This window comes from Malaya genurostris, chromosome 2, assembly GCF_030247185.1.
Source record: "Malaya genurostris strain Urasoe2022 chromosome 2, Malgen_1.1, whole genome shotgun sequence".
Classification (NCBI taxonomy): Eukaryota; Metazoa; Arthropoda; class Insecta; order Diptera; family Culicidae; genus Malaya; species Malaya genurostris.
This window is the reverse complement of record NC_080571.1, coordinates 104,168,161-104,183,374: the sequence shown is the minus strand read 5'-3', so window position 1 is coordinate 104,183,374 and position 15,214 is coordinate 104,168,161. Positions and strand designations below refer to the sequence as shown.

The following is a 15,214-nucleotide window of genomic DNA, read 5'->3' as shown; positions in this document are numbered from 1 at the left end:
CATCACCCTGTAATTTCAAAATTAGAAGTCGGAATCGAATAAAATTCACCAATTTTGTATGGGACCATAAGTTTATTTTAATTTGAACTTTTGTTTATTAAATTCGTTTTGGCCTTTTTTAGCTTCTCGATTTTCAATACTTTCGGAAACGGAATTCGGAAATCGGTGTAGCCGAAGTCAGTTAAATTCGCCAAATGGATTGTTAACCATTTCATTAGATTAGAATTTTTTGGAAATCAGTGTAGCCATCTTAGAGAAATCGTAGTGCGTTGCACATAAAATTTTTGGGTACGTTCCGGGATCGAAAACAGAATACCGGTAAAACTGAAAAAAGTTTGAAATTGTTTTGAATTTGAAAATACTGGCATCTTTCTAATACATATGTCATGTTCAAACGATTATGTTGCCAAAAACGAACCGTGCTAAAATCGAACCGTCATGAAAAAGGGTGATGTGCATAGTCTTTAAGGTGCTAAGAAACAATTGCATAAAACAGTATTGAAAATCTTGTTTCACTTTGCTCCGAAAAATCGCTTTATCATCAAGCGCATAAAACTTTTACTACTGGAATAAGACGAAAAGTCGCTTACACCAAAATATCATGTTCTTACGTTTCGTCTTCGACTCATCAGTGCATCAGCAGATTGTGTTAAACTGCTGATGCAAAACCCCCGGATCAACATAATCCGATGAGCAGACGTAAAGTTAATGCATTTTGCAAAACACTCATTTGCGCCGAAGCGCTATCTCTAACCTGACGTGCCGAAAGAACGAAACAAATTTGACAGCATACTGATGGCAACATAATCTACTGATGCACTGATGAGTCGAAAACGAAACGTGAAAACATGAAATAAGTCATGTGCACTTTGCACAAACTAGCTACCCACCCCCAAATGACAAAAATATCGATATCTCCGTTAAAAATGGAGGAATTTTAAAAATCTATGGCTTGTTCGATAGCTATTATCGTGCGGAATCAAAGTCTAAAAACATATTCTATTTTCAAGGTCAATTGTGACAGATATGGTAAAAAAACTGAAAAGTTTGACATAAAACTTCGTATAACTCAAAAAGCAAACATCTGATCTCAAAACAATTCAATAGCGTTTAGGGTGACGGGGAGACCTTTCATTTGCAACTAGTTTGATCGAAGTCGGTCCAGTCATCTCTGAAATCTCAACCTATTTGTTGACAACACACATACACACACGGATATTTGCTCAGTTCGTCGAACTGATTCATTTGGTTTATGAAACTCGACCTCGGCCTCAGAAAATTTTTCTATAGTTTGAGAGAATTCTATACTGATTTTTTATATTTATGAAAAGAGGTAAACCGTTAAGTTACAGGGAATATTAATGACAGTTGGAGAGGTAATCTATAAAAAAGTTTCCCGAAGAGAAACTTCTTGTTGATTCTCGAAAAACGATGTTTTCATGAGAATAAATTTATTCCAGTAATCAAATATTATTCTACAAGCTACGCTCAATGAAAACGTTTATAGAGATTGAGCTAAGCTCAATGAAAAAGTTTATTGCTATCTCCTAAGTGCAGCCATTTGCAAGATATATGAGAACAACATCGAGAAAATTGTTATTTCATGAGAATAGGCCCTTTTTATAAGTTAGTCTGGGATCTCCATCGTCATATTTTCTTATGAAATTTTGAATACTTATCATATCATCAAGACGATTGGAGTAGTTGTTTTTGAAATATATTGAAAACAGAATTTAAAAAAAATCACTCATTTTGCATATATTGTGGTTTTCCATAAGCGTACTGTATTTTCATTGCAAAGTACAGTATTAGTGATAGTCGATTGTCGTTTTTCAAACCAACTTTATTAATTCTTATCGGCACCGATACTCATTATAGATATATATTTTCATGTATTGATTATCTGTATCGACTGTATAATTCGATACTAAACTTTAACTTACCTTTAGCTTTTGCGGATTTATGTATAATATGATAACTCATTTCTGTGGCGGTTGAGAAGATTTTTACAGAATTTTTTTCTGTTATTCTTGGAATGATGCAATGATATTTTTGTGTACATTTTTGTTTGTTGATACTCGTATCTTTTCATTCTACAGCACCATCGTCATATTCCTCTTGTGACATACAACAAAACGAGGTACTCTCCCAAATCCTTTACCGTCGTCTATCACCAATAGCTAAGGAATTCGTGGGGCCGTACCAAGCGGGATTTACTTGAGCCCGCGCCACTGAGGATCACATATTCGCGATAAGACAAGTACTCCAGAAGTGTCGTGAATACAACGTACCCACGCATCACCTATTCATTGACTTCAAAGCGGCATACGACACAGTCGATCGAGAACAGCTATGGCAGAACATGCACGAATACGGTTTCCCGGATAAACTGACGCGATTGGTCAAAGCAATGATGGATAGAGTGATGTGCTACGTCCGAGTATCTGGGACGCTCTCGAGTCCCTTCGAATCTCGGAGAGGGCTACGTCAAGGTGCTGGACTATCTTTTATCTTGTTCAATATTGCCTTGGAAGGTGTGATTCGAAGAGCGAGGATCGACACGAATGGCACGATCTTCCGAAAGTCCGTAAAACTTTTTGGCTTCGCTGACGATATTGTTAATGTAACACGTAACCTTGAGAAGATGACGGAAACCTACATCGGACTGAAAGCTGAAGCTAGGCGTATCGGACTGGCCATAAATGCGTCGAAAACAAAATACATGAGAGGAAGAGGCTCTAGAGAAGAAACACTACGCCTCCCACCACGAATATTGATAGACGGTGACGATATCGAGGTGGTTGACGAGTTCGTGTATTTGGGCTCACTGGTGACCGCCGATAAAGACACCAGCAGAGAAATTCATAGACGTATTTTGGCAGGGAATCGTGCGTACTTTGGACTCAGAAAAACCCTTCGATCGAGAAAAGTACGCCAACGCACGAAATTGACCATCTACAAAACGCTCATTAGACCGGTTGTTTTCTATGGCCACGAGACCTGGACTATGCTGGCAGAGGACCAACGCGCCCTCAGTGTTTTCGAAAGAAAGGTACTGAGGACCATCTATGGCGGAGTGCAGATGGAAGACGGAACGTGGAGACGGCGTATGAATCACGAATTGCAAAAACTGCTAGGAGAACCACCTATCGTACGGACAGCTAAAATGGGACGTCTACGATGGGCTGGGCATGTCATAAGGATGTCGGACGACAGCCCAGTGAAAATGGTTCTTGAATCTAATCCGACTGGTACAAGAAGAAGAGGAGCGCAGCGAGCAAGGTGGATCGATCAAGTGGAGGGTGATCTCAGAAGCATCCGTGCCTTGAGTGGCTGGCAACGAGCAGCCATGGACCGAGTTATGTGGAGACGTATGCTTGATACAGCAAAGGACACCCCAGGCCTATAGCTGTTAGGTAAGGTAAGTATCACAGTGTTCACATCGATCGGATCGAAAGGGTGCAAAAGTGCTTCGTCCGATTCGCACTTCGAAGACTACCTTGGATAAATCGTCCTCATCTACCTCGTTACGAGAATATCTGTGCACTCATCAACCTACCTACTTCTCAAAAACAGGCGAGTACTCCTTCAATAACTCTTCGTCTTCGACCTACTAAATGATAACATCGATAGCCCCTGTTACTACTGGAAAGAATTAATTTTAACGTTCCGAGAAGATCATTGCGAAGAACGGAATTTCTTCGTCGCTCACTTCATCGCACACAGTATGGCCAGAACAACCCAATGGATGTTTGTTGTCATCGTTTCAAGAGCGTATATCATTTATTTGATTTTAATATGAGCAAAGACACATTCAAATCGAAAATAATATTTTCAAGTTAGCATAAGTGTGTAGTTATAAAGTAAAAGTCCGTGCGATAGGTCACCTTTAGTCGAAGACAATAAAGAATAAAGAACATTCCGATTTTGGTCATCAGGATGGTACCGTGACAGAGGGTCGGTAGCCAATAAAATTACCGTTTTAATTTTTATGAGTACCACCTTTCAAAAGATACCTGTTAGAATTTTACGACATTCGAGTTAAAGAGATTGAAGTGACAGTTTCATCGAACAAACAAGTTTTAAGGGCTCTTGCATTTAAAAAAATGGACTCAAGTACACCCAAACCTCCGTTTACGTAAACTTTTTTTACGTTACCTCTTTTTACGAAACTCTTTTTACGACAAAAATCCCAAATAACGTAATCTTTTTTTACGTTGAAAATACTTCGTAAAAAGAGGTTTTCGCATACAATGAAAATCATTTCCGGCTCATTTATATTTCATGGAAATTAGTACAATATGGGTATTTTCGGAACGGGCTTGGTGAGTAGATGTCGGAAAATGATGTTTGAGGTGGTTCTGAATTCCAAGATGGCGACTTCCGGTTTATTGATATTCCTTGAAAACCCTTACAATATGGGTATTTTCGGAACGGGTTTGATGAGTATATGTCGGAAAACGATGTTTGAGGTGGTTCTGGATACCAAGATGGCGAATTCCGGTTTATTGATATTCCTTGAAAACCCTTATAATATGAGTATTTTCGGAACGGGTTTGATGAGTAGATGTCGCAAAATGATATTTGAGATGGTTCTGAATTCCAAGATGGCGACTTCCGGTTTATTGATATTCCTTGAAAACCCTTACAATATGGGTATTTTCGGAACGGGTTTGATGAGTAGATGTCGGAAAACGATAATTGAGGTGGTTCTGGATACCAAGATGGCGACTTCCGGTTTATTGATATTCCTTGAAAACCCTTACAATATGGGTATTTTCGGAACGGGTTTGATGAGTAGATGTCGGAAAACGATAATTGAGGTGGTTCTGGATACCAAGATGGCGACTTCCGGTTTATTGATATTCCTTGAAAACCCTTACAATATGGGTATTTTCGGAACGGGTTTGATGAGTAGATGTCGGAAAACGATAATTGAGGTGGTTCTGGATACCAACGTGGCGACTTCCGGTTTATTGGTATTCCTTGAAAACTCTTACAATATGAGTATTTTCGGTACGGGTTTGATGGGTAGATGTCGGAAAACGATGTTTGAGGTGGTTCTGGATACCAAGATGGCGGCTTTCGGTTCATTGATATTCCTTGAAAACCCTTACAATATGGGTATTTTCGGAGCGGGTTTAGTGCATATTACGTAGAAAATAATGTTTGAATATTAGTGGATTGCTGATCGTATCCTATATTGTATTAATATTTTCGAAATGGGAAGAGTCGCTTAAAACATACTATGTTGTGCCTCTAAAAATCACATGATATACTGTGAGTCCAAGTGTTTCACTCTGTACTCCAGTGCTTTCACACTTGATGAATAAAAAATGTATTGTAATCCGTCCAATGTTTTATGTAATGTAAAATTATATTGGCTATATTTTGCAAATGTTATTTAATTTAATTCTCAATTTATTGAGTAACTAAGGTTTTCATTGTTTAGGTCATAGTCCTCCATTGATACCTTCCACTATTTATATATGTAACACATGGTGACTGGTAATAGGTGTTACACCCGAAAGGAGGTGATAGTAAATCTTTTATATAGCCAAAATTTGTACAGGAAGGTAGGTTCGAAAATCATCCTCAATGAGTTTTTGCCAAAATCAATTTGATTATTGTGTTTACTCTCTAATACGGTCGTCGACGTTTCAAACATATACTGAACGCTTTTGGATGGAAAACTGTGGTTATTTAAAAATAGAACTAAAATGTCTTAGTTCATCATTCATCGAGCTGAGTTGAATGATATATAACGATAGGTGTCTACGAGCTTTAAATAAATTTTTATTTTCATTCAAATCTATATTCTTTCTATAGGGAAATGCAAACATAATGGAATTTACACAACTCAACACTATTAAATCCTTAAAAATACCCATATTATGATGGTTTTCAAGGAATATCAATAAACCGGAAGTCGCCATCTTGGAATTCAGAACCACCTCAAACATCGTTTTCCGACATCTACTCATCAATCCCGTTCCGAAAATACCCATATTGTAAGAGTTTTCTAGGAATATCAATAAACCGGAAGTCGCCATCTTGGAAATTGATGCTGCTTAAAACATCCTTTTCCTGTAAATACTCATAATTTTCGTTCCATAACTATCCAATATATTATACATATCTAATAATACATATACATAAGGAAAACTTTTTTTACGTCGAAAATTCCAAATAACGTAAACTTTTTTTACGTCGAAAATTCCAAATAACGTAAACTTTTTTTACGTCATAATTCGATTTACGTAGTCCCGATTATTACGTAAATGGAGGTTCGGGTGTATCAGTATATTCAATTTACTTTACTCTGCATAGTGCACGACATTACCTCAACGGCCATATTTTTGGTTAACTTCAACAACTCCGTGAAAGTGAAATTGATTTCAAAAACCGTAACATTATTTTTCTTCTGCAGGAGATTTTACTTCGGATAATACTTACCTGGTATATTTCCCTGTGGGACAAATTAGTTTTTATACTATATAAAACATTTTTGTCATCCTGAAAGCTTATGTTTTAAAAATGACATCACACCTTTAGTTACGAGTGCATGAAAAACGCTGAATAAGCTTGATTGGTCACAAACTAGTATATCATTTGAATTATTTAATCACCAAAGCTAGTTCACGACATTGCCCCCTTCAACTCTACACAGAAAAAAATGAATTTTTGCAGGTGGCATAATTCTACAAACGATACAATTTATTACTACTTAACTTTTCTAATGGAGCAATATACCACTCGTACAGAATTTTGCTGGCTTCGAATGTAATTTACACTCGGCTACCAAGTGCCGCTGTATCGATTTATATGTATCAATTTTTCATTAAGCAGCTATGGGCTTCTGTGGTTCAGTCGATTAGCCGACGTGCAATGTGATCTAGTATCTCTCGGTTCAAGCCGCGCTGTTACTTTTGATCTTTTGTTTTTTATTTCATTCGATTTCAAGCAATGCACTATGGTTTGAAATGGGAAATTAGCGTGACAAAAATATTTTCACTATTAAATATTAGTTTTTTGTAGTTGGAGTCTTCACAAAAGTTGTTTGTTATCAAATGGCGCTCCTTTTGATATAAAATATTACTAGGGTGGTCCTCATTTAGATTGAAATATGAAATCTAACTTTCTTAATTGAGCTCAAAAATGATTTTATTGTACAATAAAGTTGTAGGAAATTTTATTTTTAGCAACTTTGCTGAAAAAAGCACCTCTCTAGCTTTTCATTTGACCGAGTCACATCAATTGTCCCGGGTAAGAGTAGGGTGGCTCCCGAAAAATCGATTTTTTTGTTCTAACTTTTTAGTGAAACGTTCTATGGAAAAGTTGTCTTCAGAAGAGTTGTTGAAATAAATATTGCGCATAATTCTGCAGAGTAAAGCTTTTTCATATGAGCTACCAGTAAAAAGTTATGATTGTTTTTTCATCAAAAACTAGTCAACCTTCAAATATCAAAATTCATTAGATGCCAGATTGATAAAAATGTATCCTATGCGGCTACTGAAAGTTCATAATATAAGTAAACATTTAAGAGAAAATTGGGAGGGTGTTTTTCTTTTAATTCATTTAAATTGGTCTTAAAAATACCTTGAAAAAACTCAAAAACATTGCATAACTCTTAAACGCCTTAACGTATCAACATACTTCCTTGAGCAAATAAATAGTATCAAGTTAGCCCTATAAGTATTCCATACATTGTCCATTCGAGAAATGAGACACACAAAAACTACAGTCGAAAATAGATTTTTTGCTGAACAATTTTAATTAATTTATTACCAAATTAACTGATTCAATTGATTTTGATTCCGTTATCGTAATGATCGTATCGCTAACATTCAAAATAAAACATAAGACAACAGTTGATTACGGTTTGGTATGTATTGAATAAATTAAGCAATGAATTATTCTAATTATTATCTAAAACTAAACATTTTGCTTGATCGGGTAAGTCTTCTGAACTTCTCCTATTTTATTTGTTCGACAATGCCAAGATAGGGTCTGAAGATAACAGCAGCCTTTTAAAAACACCTTCAATGTTCGCGATTCTGCTGAATATTTTAGCATGGTGCTCTCTGAAGTTCCGGATACTTTTATTTCGAGCTCCTGAGCTTCTTCACTAAGCATACCAATAGGTAAAATTGCGTGTCTAATTATCGTGGCTCCATGTATCAACAATTTATGAGCAGTTGGTGATAGTGGATACCAGCCATACAACGATACATACAACGCTCGTATTTTCTCAGTGTAACTTAGGAAAACGTCGACGTTTATTTTATCGGTTATTGATTACACTGAGAATAACGTGAAATCCTTCCAACAGTGTTTCATGAAGGCCTGTTATATCTGCTGTTTCTTTCCACTTCTTGAAAAATTTCCGGGCCGTGTTTCCGTCGTTGGAATTACCTCCTGATGGCAATGGCTCACCGATACGCGTAGGCCCAAATGTTCTCTAAACGCAGTTTTTATATTTGTATCTCTTCCCTTCACGGTCTTGTTCAGTTTGCTAACACGCCAGGTTGGGGTTTTAATACGCAATTCTAGAATGATATACTGTAAAATGTCCTTATTACTTCTACCAGCAATCATTAAATCCGTTAGCTTTTTGTAAGACAAAGCACTTCCTGAAACCCAAGTAAACCATTAGTTTGTTAAAATGAGTAGATTGTATTTATTCTAACCAAAACTCATTGTGCGTCGTTTTCCGGTTGTCACAGGCTATTCGGTACACAAGTGGATGAGAAAAAAGGCGTCTCGGTACGATTTGGATAAAAATATTTGCGTTTCACTAACTTGCACCAGCTTGTTTGAGCTTTGGTTGTCAAGATAATGAAAATTTCTGTTGATATATTTATCATGGCCTCTACTTCGGAATAACCATATTACACAGTGTCTCTGTTGCTTAAGCTCAACTGAATCAGTTATTTTGGTAATAAATTAATTAAAATTGTTCAGCAAAAAACCTATTTTCGGCTGTAGTTTTTGTGTGTCTCATTTCTCGAATGGACAATGTATGGAATACTTATAGGGCTAACTTGATACTATTATTTTGCTGAAGGAAGTATGTTGATACGTTAAGACGTTTAAGAGTTATGCAATGTTTTTGAGTTTTTTCAAGGTATTTTTAAGACTAATTTAAATGAGTTAAAAGAAAAACACCCTCTCAATTCTCTCTTGAATGTTTACTTATATTATGAACTTTCAGTAGCTGCATAGGATACATTTTTATCGATCTGGCATCTAATGAATTTTAGTATTTGAAGGTTGACTAGTTTTTGATGAAAAAACTATCATAACTTTTTACTGGTAGCTCATATGAAAAAGCTTTACTCAGCAGAATTATGCGCAATATTTATTTCAACAACTCTTCTGAAGACAACTTTTCCATAGAAGGTTTCACAAAAAAGTTAGAAAAAAAATCGATTTTTCGGGAGCCACCCTACTCTTACCCGGGACAATTGATGTAACTCGGTCAAATGAAAAGCTAGAGAGGTGCTTTTTTCAGCAAAGTTGCTCAAAATAAAATTTCCTACAACTTTATTGTACAATAAAATCATTTTTGAGCTCAATTAAGAAAGTTAGATTTCATATTTCAATCTAAATAAGGACCGCCCTAGTAATATTTCATATCAAAAGGAGCGCCATTTGATAACAAACAACTTTTGTGATGACACCAACTACAAAAAACTAATATTTAATATGAAAATATTTTTGTCACGCTAATTTCCCGTTTCAAACCATAGTGCAATGCAATTTTCTAATCACACATTTTCGCATGTTCTTGAATGTAAATTTGTTTGAAACACGACGCATCTTATAAGATGTAAAATCATAAGATTTTTTCGAACTGTGTACATATTAGTGACTACCACTTCCAAGCTTTCAGAGACTGAGACTTCAATTTGTCATCCGCTCTCTAACCCTAGTTTAAGAATGAATTGTGATTTTTTGTATTTAATTCTACGGAAGGTGATTTGAAATCGATTTCTATATCGATTCCATAAACTTAAGAATATTCGTCTAATAACCAAAATCACTTTCATTATGCATAGTCCAAAAAATAAATACAATAGTATCGAGTTCAAACCATTGATTTTGAAAATCGTTCTTAAGCAATCTTTTTCGATGATCCACACAATCGTTTAACTGATGCACTGTACCCCAACACTCACTGCAAGTTCAATGCAAATTATTTTATTTAAATCATTTCTACTGGCATTATAATTGACACTAGTGCTGTGAAACTTTTGTCGAAACGGAATCACTTTCCTTTTTGTTCGACCTCCGTTAGCAATCAGTACCGATTAGCGAAATATGCGGACTGGAAGGTTTCTGGTTAGTAAGGTTAACTTTCGATTTGGCCAAATTACCAAACGACGGTTTGGTTGATCAACCGAACTGCTACAATACGATTCACCATTCAGTCTGGATACGCTTTATAAATTCGAACTCAGTTACGTTTGGTCATCCAGTGAAAGAACACTTGAGTTTGGTAGGATAGAACCGGGAACCTGATCACCATGGCTCTAGTGTTGCGTCGAGTGTTCGATGAATATCATCGCTACATGACCGAGTACCGGGGTACGAAAATGATCTTTTGTTGTGTGCGATACTTAATCGGATGTGTTTTACAGATACTCGAAGTCTGGAACTGCCCTTAGTTGGGTCACCATGGCCTGTTCTGACCATTGTTGCCGTATACCTCTATATAGTTTTAAAAGCGGGTCCAAAATACATGGAGAACCAGAAAGCGTTCGATCTCAAATACGTGATACGGATCTACAATGCCGTGCAAGTTGCCGCGAATGGGATATTGTTCTTGATCATTGTAAGACAGCAACAGATGATTTTGGTAACAAACTATTGATAATAATTACTTCACAGCTCTACTTACTATCAATAAGAAGCTCCTTTTCCTATCTTTGTCAACCGGTTAACTACGGAAAAACCCGTGAAGGCTACGAGGAAATGTACATAGCCTACTTTTACTTCCTGCTTAAGGTACTCGATCTAGCAGACACTGTATTTTTTGTCCTTCGGAAGAAACACTCACACGTGTCTTTCCTTCACGTGTACCATCACGCACTCATGGCGCTGGTAACATATTTGGCATTCATTTTCGTTCCCGGTACGCGTGATGAATTCTCTGAAAATAGACCCATTCAATAATTGGTTCCATTATTTTCCAGGGGGCCATGCCGTCATGTTGGGTGTCTGGAACACATTGGTACACGCCGTGATGTACTTTTACTACTTCTTGGCATCCTACGGGAGCCAGCATTCGATTTGGTGGAAAAAGCATCTCACCCGCCTGCAGCTGCTGCAGTTCATTCATTTGGGTCTTCACTTTGGAATACCGGCATTGTTTGGAATTGACTGTGGATTCCCGCGAGTTTGGCTCTGGGTAGGATTCCTTCAGGCCGTTTTCATTCTTACCATGTTTCTGGATTTTTATTTCAAGTCATACGTGCGAAATCGAAAGAGCAGCCGGAAGGCCTAGGTTAATTATGTACTGTTTGGAATAATTACCTTGTGATAGTGACTAGTGGTATTTCGATCGGAATATAAATGAGCACAAAGAATAATTTTAATTGCGGCACCAGTGGAACCACCCTTTTTTCACACTAGAACGAGGTGTTATATAAACATTTTGTATTATGTATGTTAGTGTGAAAAACATAATAATAGATTGTCATCGAAGTTGATAAAATTGTTATTTTTTCATTTATGTTTTCTTTTTTCTTTTTGCTAATCACATATACAAAAGGTTGTGCGATCACTGCCAAAATCGACTTGATTTTCTCGGAAATGGCAGTACCGATTTTCACAAACTAATTTGCATTGAATACACATCTAATTTACACAAAAATACATAGAAATACACTTAAATATGTAGAGGTATAATAATGTCTGTCAGACGGAGAGGTTTAATATAAATATTCTCCTGAGCTCTACGTATCTATGTTCTGTACACACATACACAGACATGCAGACGTTTGCTCAATTCAAGATTGCGATTTTAAATTTTTTGGTTTGATCTTCACGCAATTCGTTTTAGTGAGTTCTCTAATACGAAATCATTCATAATCAGGTAATCAGGTTAGAGGTTACGTTGTTCTAAGAGTCTTTAAAAACTCTATGAGATTGTTCGAACTGTTCACGTAGGACTACACAACTTTTGTTAAAATCGCTACTTTGTTAATCTAATCGAATTTGTTTTGAATAGATAGGCAGCAGTTTATTTATTTCCATGCGAAATATAAATTTAAAAATATTATTCTGAGCATTTTGGATGTCCTGAAAAAAATCATTTTGTGGCACTGCTTGGGATTAGTGATAAAAGCTGCTCATCACATTCATCCAGCACTTTGAAATCGATGTTATCATGCAATTTCCTCGAATGCGCAGAAACAGTAGAATTTCTGCAGACGTTTGCACAATTCGTCGAGCTGAATCGACCCTCGGCATAGCAATTATTTTTTCAAAGTTTGAGTGAATTCTGTGCATGCTTTTCATTATCAGGAATCAGAACTAATTGGCTTAAATGGTAGGTTCCCCTAGTTATTTGGAGATTTGTGCCTTGCCTTAGCTTCTCATCAATTTCCCGAAGGATGCTGAATGATCTGCAGGTGACAAAATGCACAGTTTATAAAACCTCCAACCCCCGAGAGGATTCAGAGATTTTACAAAAACGACACCATTCTGCATTCCCGGAAGAACGCAGCACGATTCGCAATATGTACGAGCAGAAGTAAATTCAGCACCCCATAAAGGATGCCAAACAATCTAATACCTATTTAAAGTCAATACAAAAAGGATTCATTCACTCCAGGAAGAACGATGAACCCTTCTGACTATAGTCCCTTACCACATTGAGTGAGAAACGATAGAATATCCTTTAATTTTAGCTCCGCATACACAGACTTAACCATGTATGGAGAATCAAAAACCCGGATACGTAGTTGCGTCAATGCGGGGCAGTTACATATCAGATTATATGAATCGCATTCACACAAATCACACGAATAATTATCAGCACACTGAATAGTAGCCATGTGATAATTGAGTTTGCAATGCCCAGTCAGAGCTCTGACAAGAATACTGCAATGATGCTTAGAAAAATGCAGTAGACACTTTGACATTTTCAGATTCAAATCTGGTAAAATGCTTTTGTCTGAGCACAAGTTTGCAAGCTGCGCCAGTTGCTGGTATGTTTGAATGCATCCCAAAAACGAGTCTTGTGATTTATCCAACTAGTTTAAAGTGGTAAAACTGGTTTAGAACCAACGGTATCATTCGTTGCACCAGCTCTAGCCAACTCATCAACCCATTCATTTCCAGTAATACCAGAATGGCCGGGTCCCCATAAGAAGTGAGCAGCATTTGAAATGCTGAGCTTTTCAATTCGAGTTCGACATGCGATCACTAGATTCGACCGTGAATAATCCGAACTGAGTGCTTTTAAAGCTGACTGTCGGAACAAACTTACCACAGATCCTCTGCTGAAGTGCCGATTATATTTCCCACAGAATCGCATAGATTTCTGCTTGGAACACAGTACAGTATCTACCAAGTTAATAAGACTGCTCTAGCGTGATTTCACGACAGTAGACACCAGCACCAGCACGACGATTCAACAGAGTACCGTCCGTAGAACAAACTATGTTTTCATCAAGTTGTCGTTCAAAATAACCAGACAACCATTCCTCACGAAGAGGATAGCTCACATTGAATGTTTTGAAAGGAAAACTGCATGTGAAAGTTAGGTTGCTAGGAGCGAGTAAATACTCATCCCACGTAACCATTTGAGACCACAAGCGAGTGTGGTTAGTAGCAGAGGGTATAGAGTTACTGTTCCGAAGCCCTGTAATCTTAACCCTCTATGTCCTAGCGTAAAATATATATTACGCAGAAATATCTATTTTTCAAGAAATGTTTACTGTGGAACTGCACTACCCAACAGCTTCACGATAAAAAAAACAGATAAACTACACTACGCAATTTCTTTGTGGGTTAAATCTGCTGTTGTTTTTCAAAATTTAATTGTATTTTGATCCTTGGCCTTTGACCTACTAACGACTAGAAGTGGCAATGCAAAAGTAAGTTATATATTGCTTTCTATTTTTTGGTCAAATTATGCGCTAATACTTATATCTTGTGTGAAAACATTAACAGAGGCTCTAAAAAGGTTATATCTATGAAAAAATCCCAAATAATGTGAAAAATAGTGTAAAATTTGATGCTAACAATTAAGAATAATTTCGTTTAGAAAAGATTTCTAACAGTGGTTTTGCGTTTCTCTTAAACTTCAACACATAATATGATGGTACTGATGATATCAGTTCATTTGATTCAAATTTTAAAACCCTCGGGTTATAACGGGTGAAGACGGTATGCACAAGATAATGCTTCTTGTTTTAGGAACACATGTATTGGTTTTATGCATAGTAGCGCCACTAGAGCAGCAGTAGGGGTTGTCGTGAATGTAGAATTTTCGCAGACGTTTGCTCAATTCGTCAAACTGAATCGATACTCGGCACAAACATTATTTTTTCAAAGTTTGAGCGAATTCTGTGCGTTATTTTTATTAACATAAAACCTGTCTTAATGACGATTTTTTTCATTTTTAACGGGCACGAGTCAGGTTCGGGTTCAAAAATTCAGTTGGGTTTCGGGTATTTGAACCCGAATATCCGATTTCTTTCGAGTTCGGATCGAGTACGGGTAAAGATTTTTATTTTTTATCGGGTACGGGTTGGGTTCGGATTTGGAAGAAAATTTTTTCTCTGGTACGGGTCGGGTTCGGATTTAAAAAAAGGTTTAGCCGACCGTTGTATTATATCACATCGAGATTAATCAAAACACTATAAATTTAAAAGAAAGTTCGGTAACAAGTTTTAAAAATATCTGTCATGCTTTTGGTGTTATCATAACAGGGAGCTTCATTTTTATATTTTTTTACCACTGTTCCCGTTACTATCGGATTAGTATTGGTATTCAAATATTGAAACAATTTAGAGCAGAGGTCGGCAGCCTGCGACTAGCAAGCCACATGCGGCGCTTTGGATGCGAACCTGCGGTTCTTTAGTTCTTTGCGAAAATATTATTTATTTTATAAAAAGTACTTAAAATCAATCTAGATCGATAAAGTTCTGCAAATACTCTTACGGATTCTTTGGTGAAATTATTGTCCATTCTGATTATT

At 36.7% G+C, this 15,214-nt stretch overlaps 1 protein-coding gene across 1 annotated transcript; it reads left to right on the top strand.

Annotated features, from left to right (window-relative positions):
• The first annotated feature begins 10,294 nt into the window (after positions 1–10,294).
• Positions 10,295–11,719, top strand: LOC131433116 (elongation of very long chain fatty acids protein AAEL008004-like). Its single transcript, XM_058599936.1, has 4 exons — positions 10,295–10,590; positions 10,644–10,837; positions 10,894–11,137; positions 11,199–11,719. The coding sequence occupies exons 1-4, from the start codon at positions 10,530–10,532 to the stop codon at positions 11,507–11,509; spliced, it is 810 nt and encodes a 269-aa protein (XP_058455919.1). The 5' UTR covers positions 10,295–10,529; the 3' UTR covers positions 11,510–11,719.
• Positions 11,720–15,214: the final 3,495 nt, after the last annotated feature.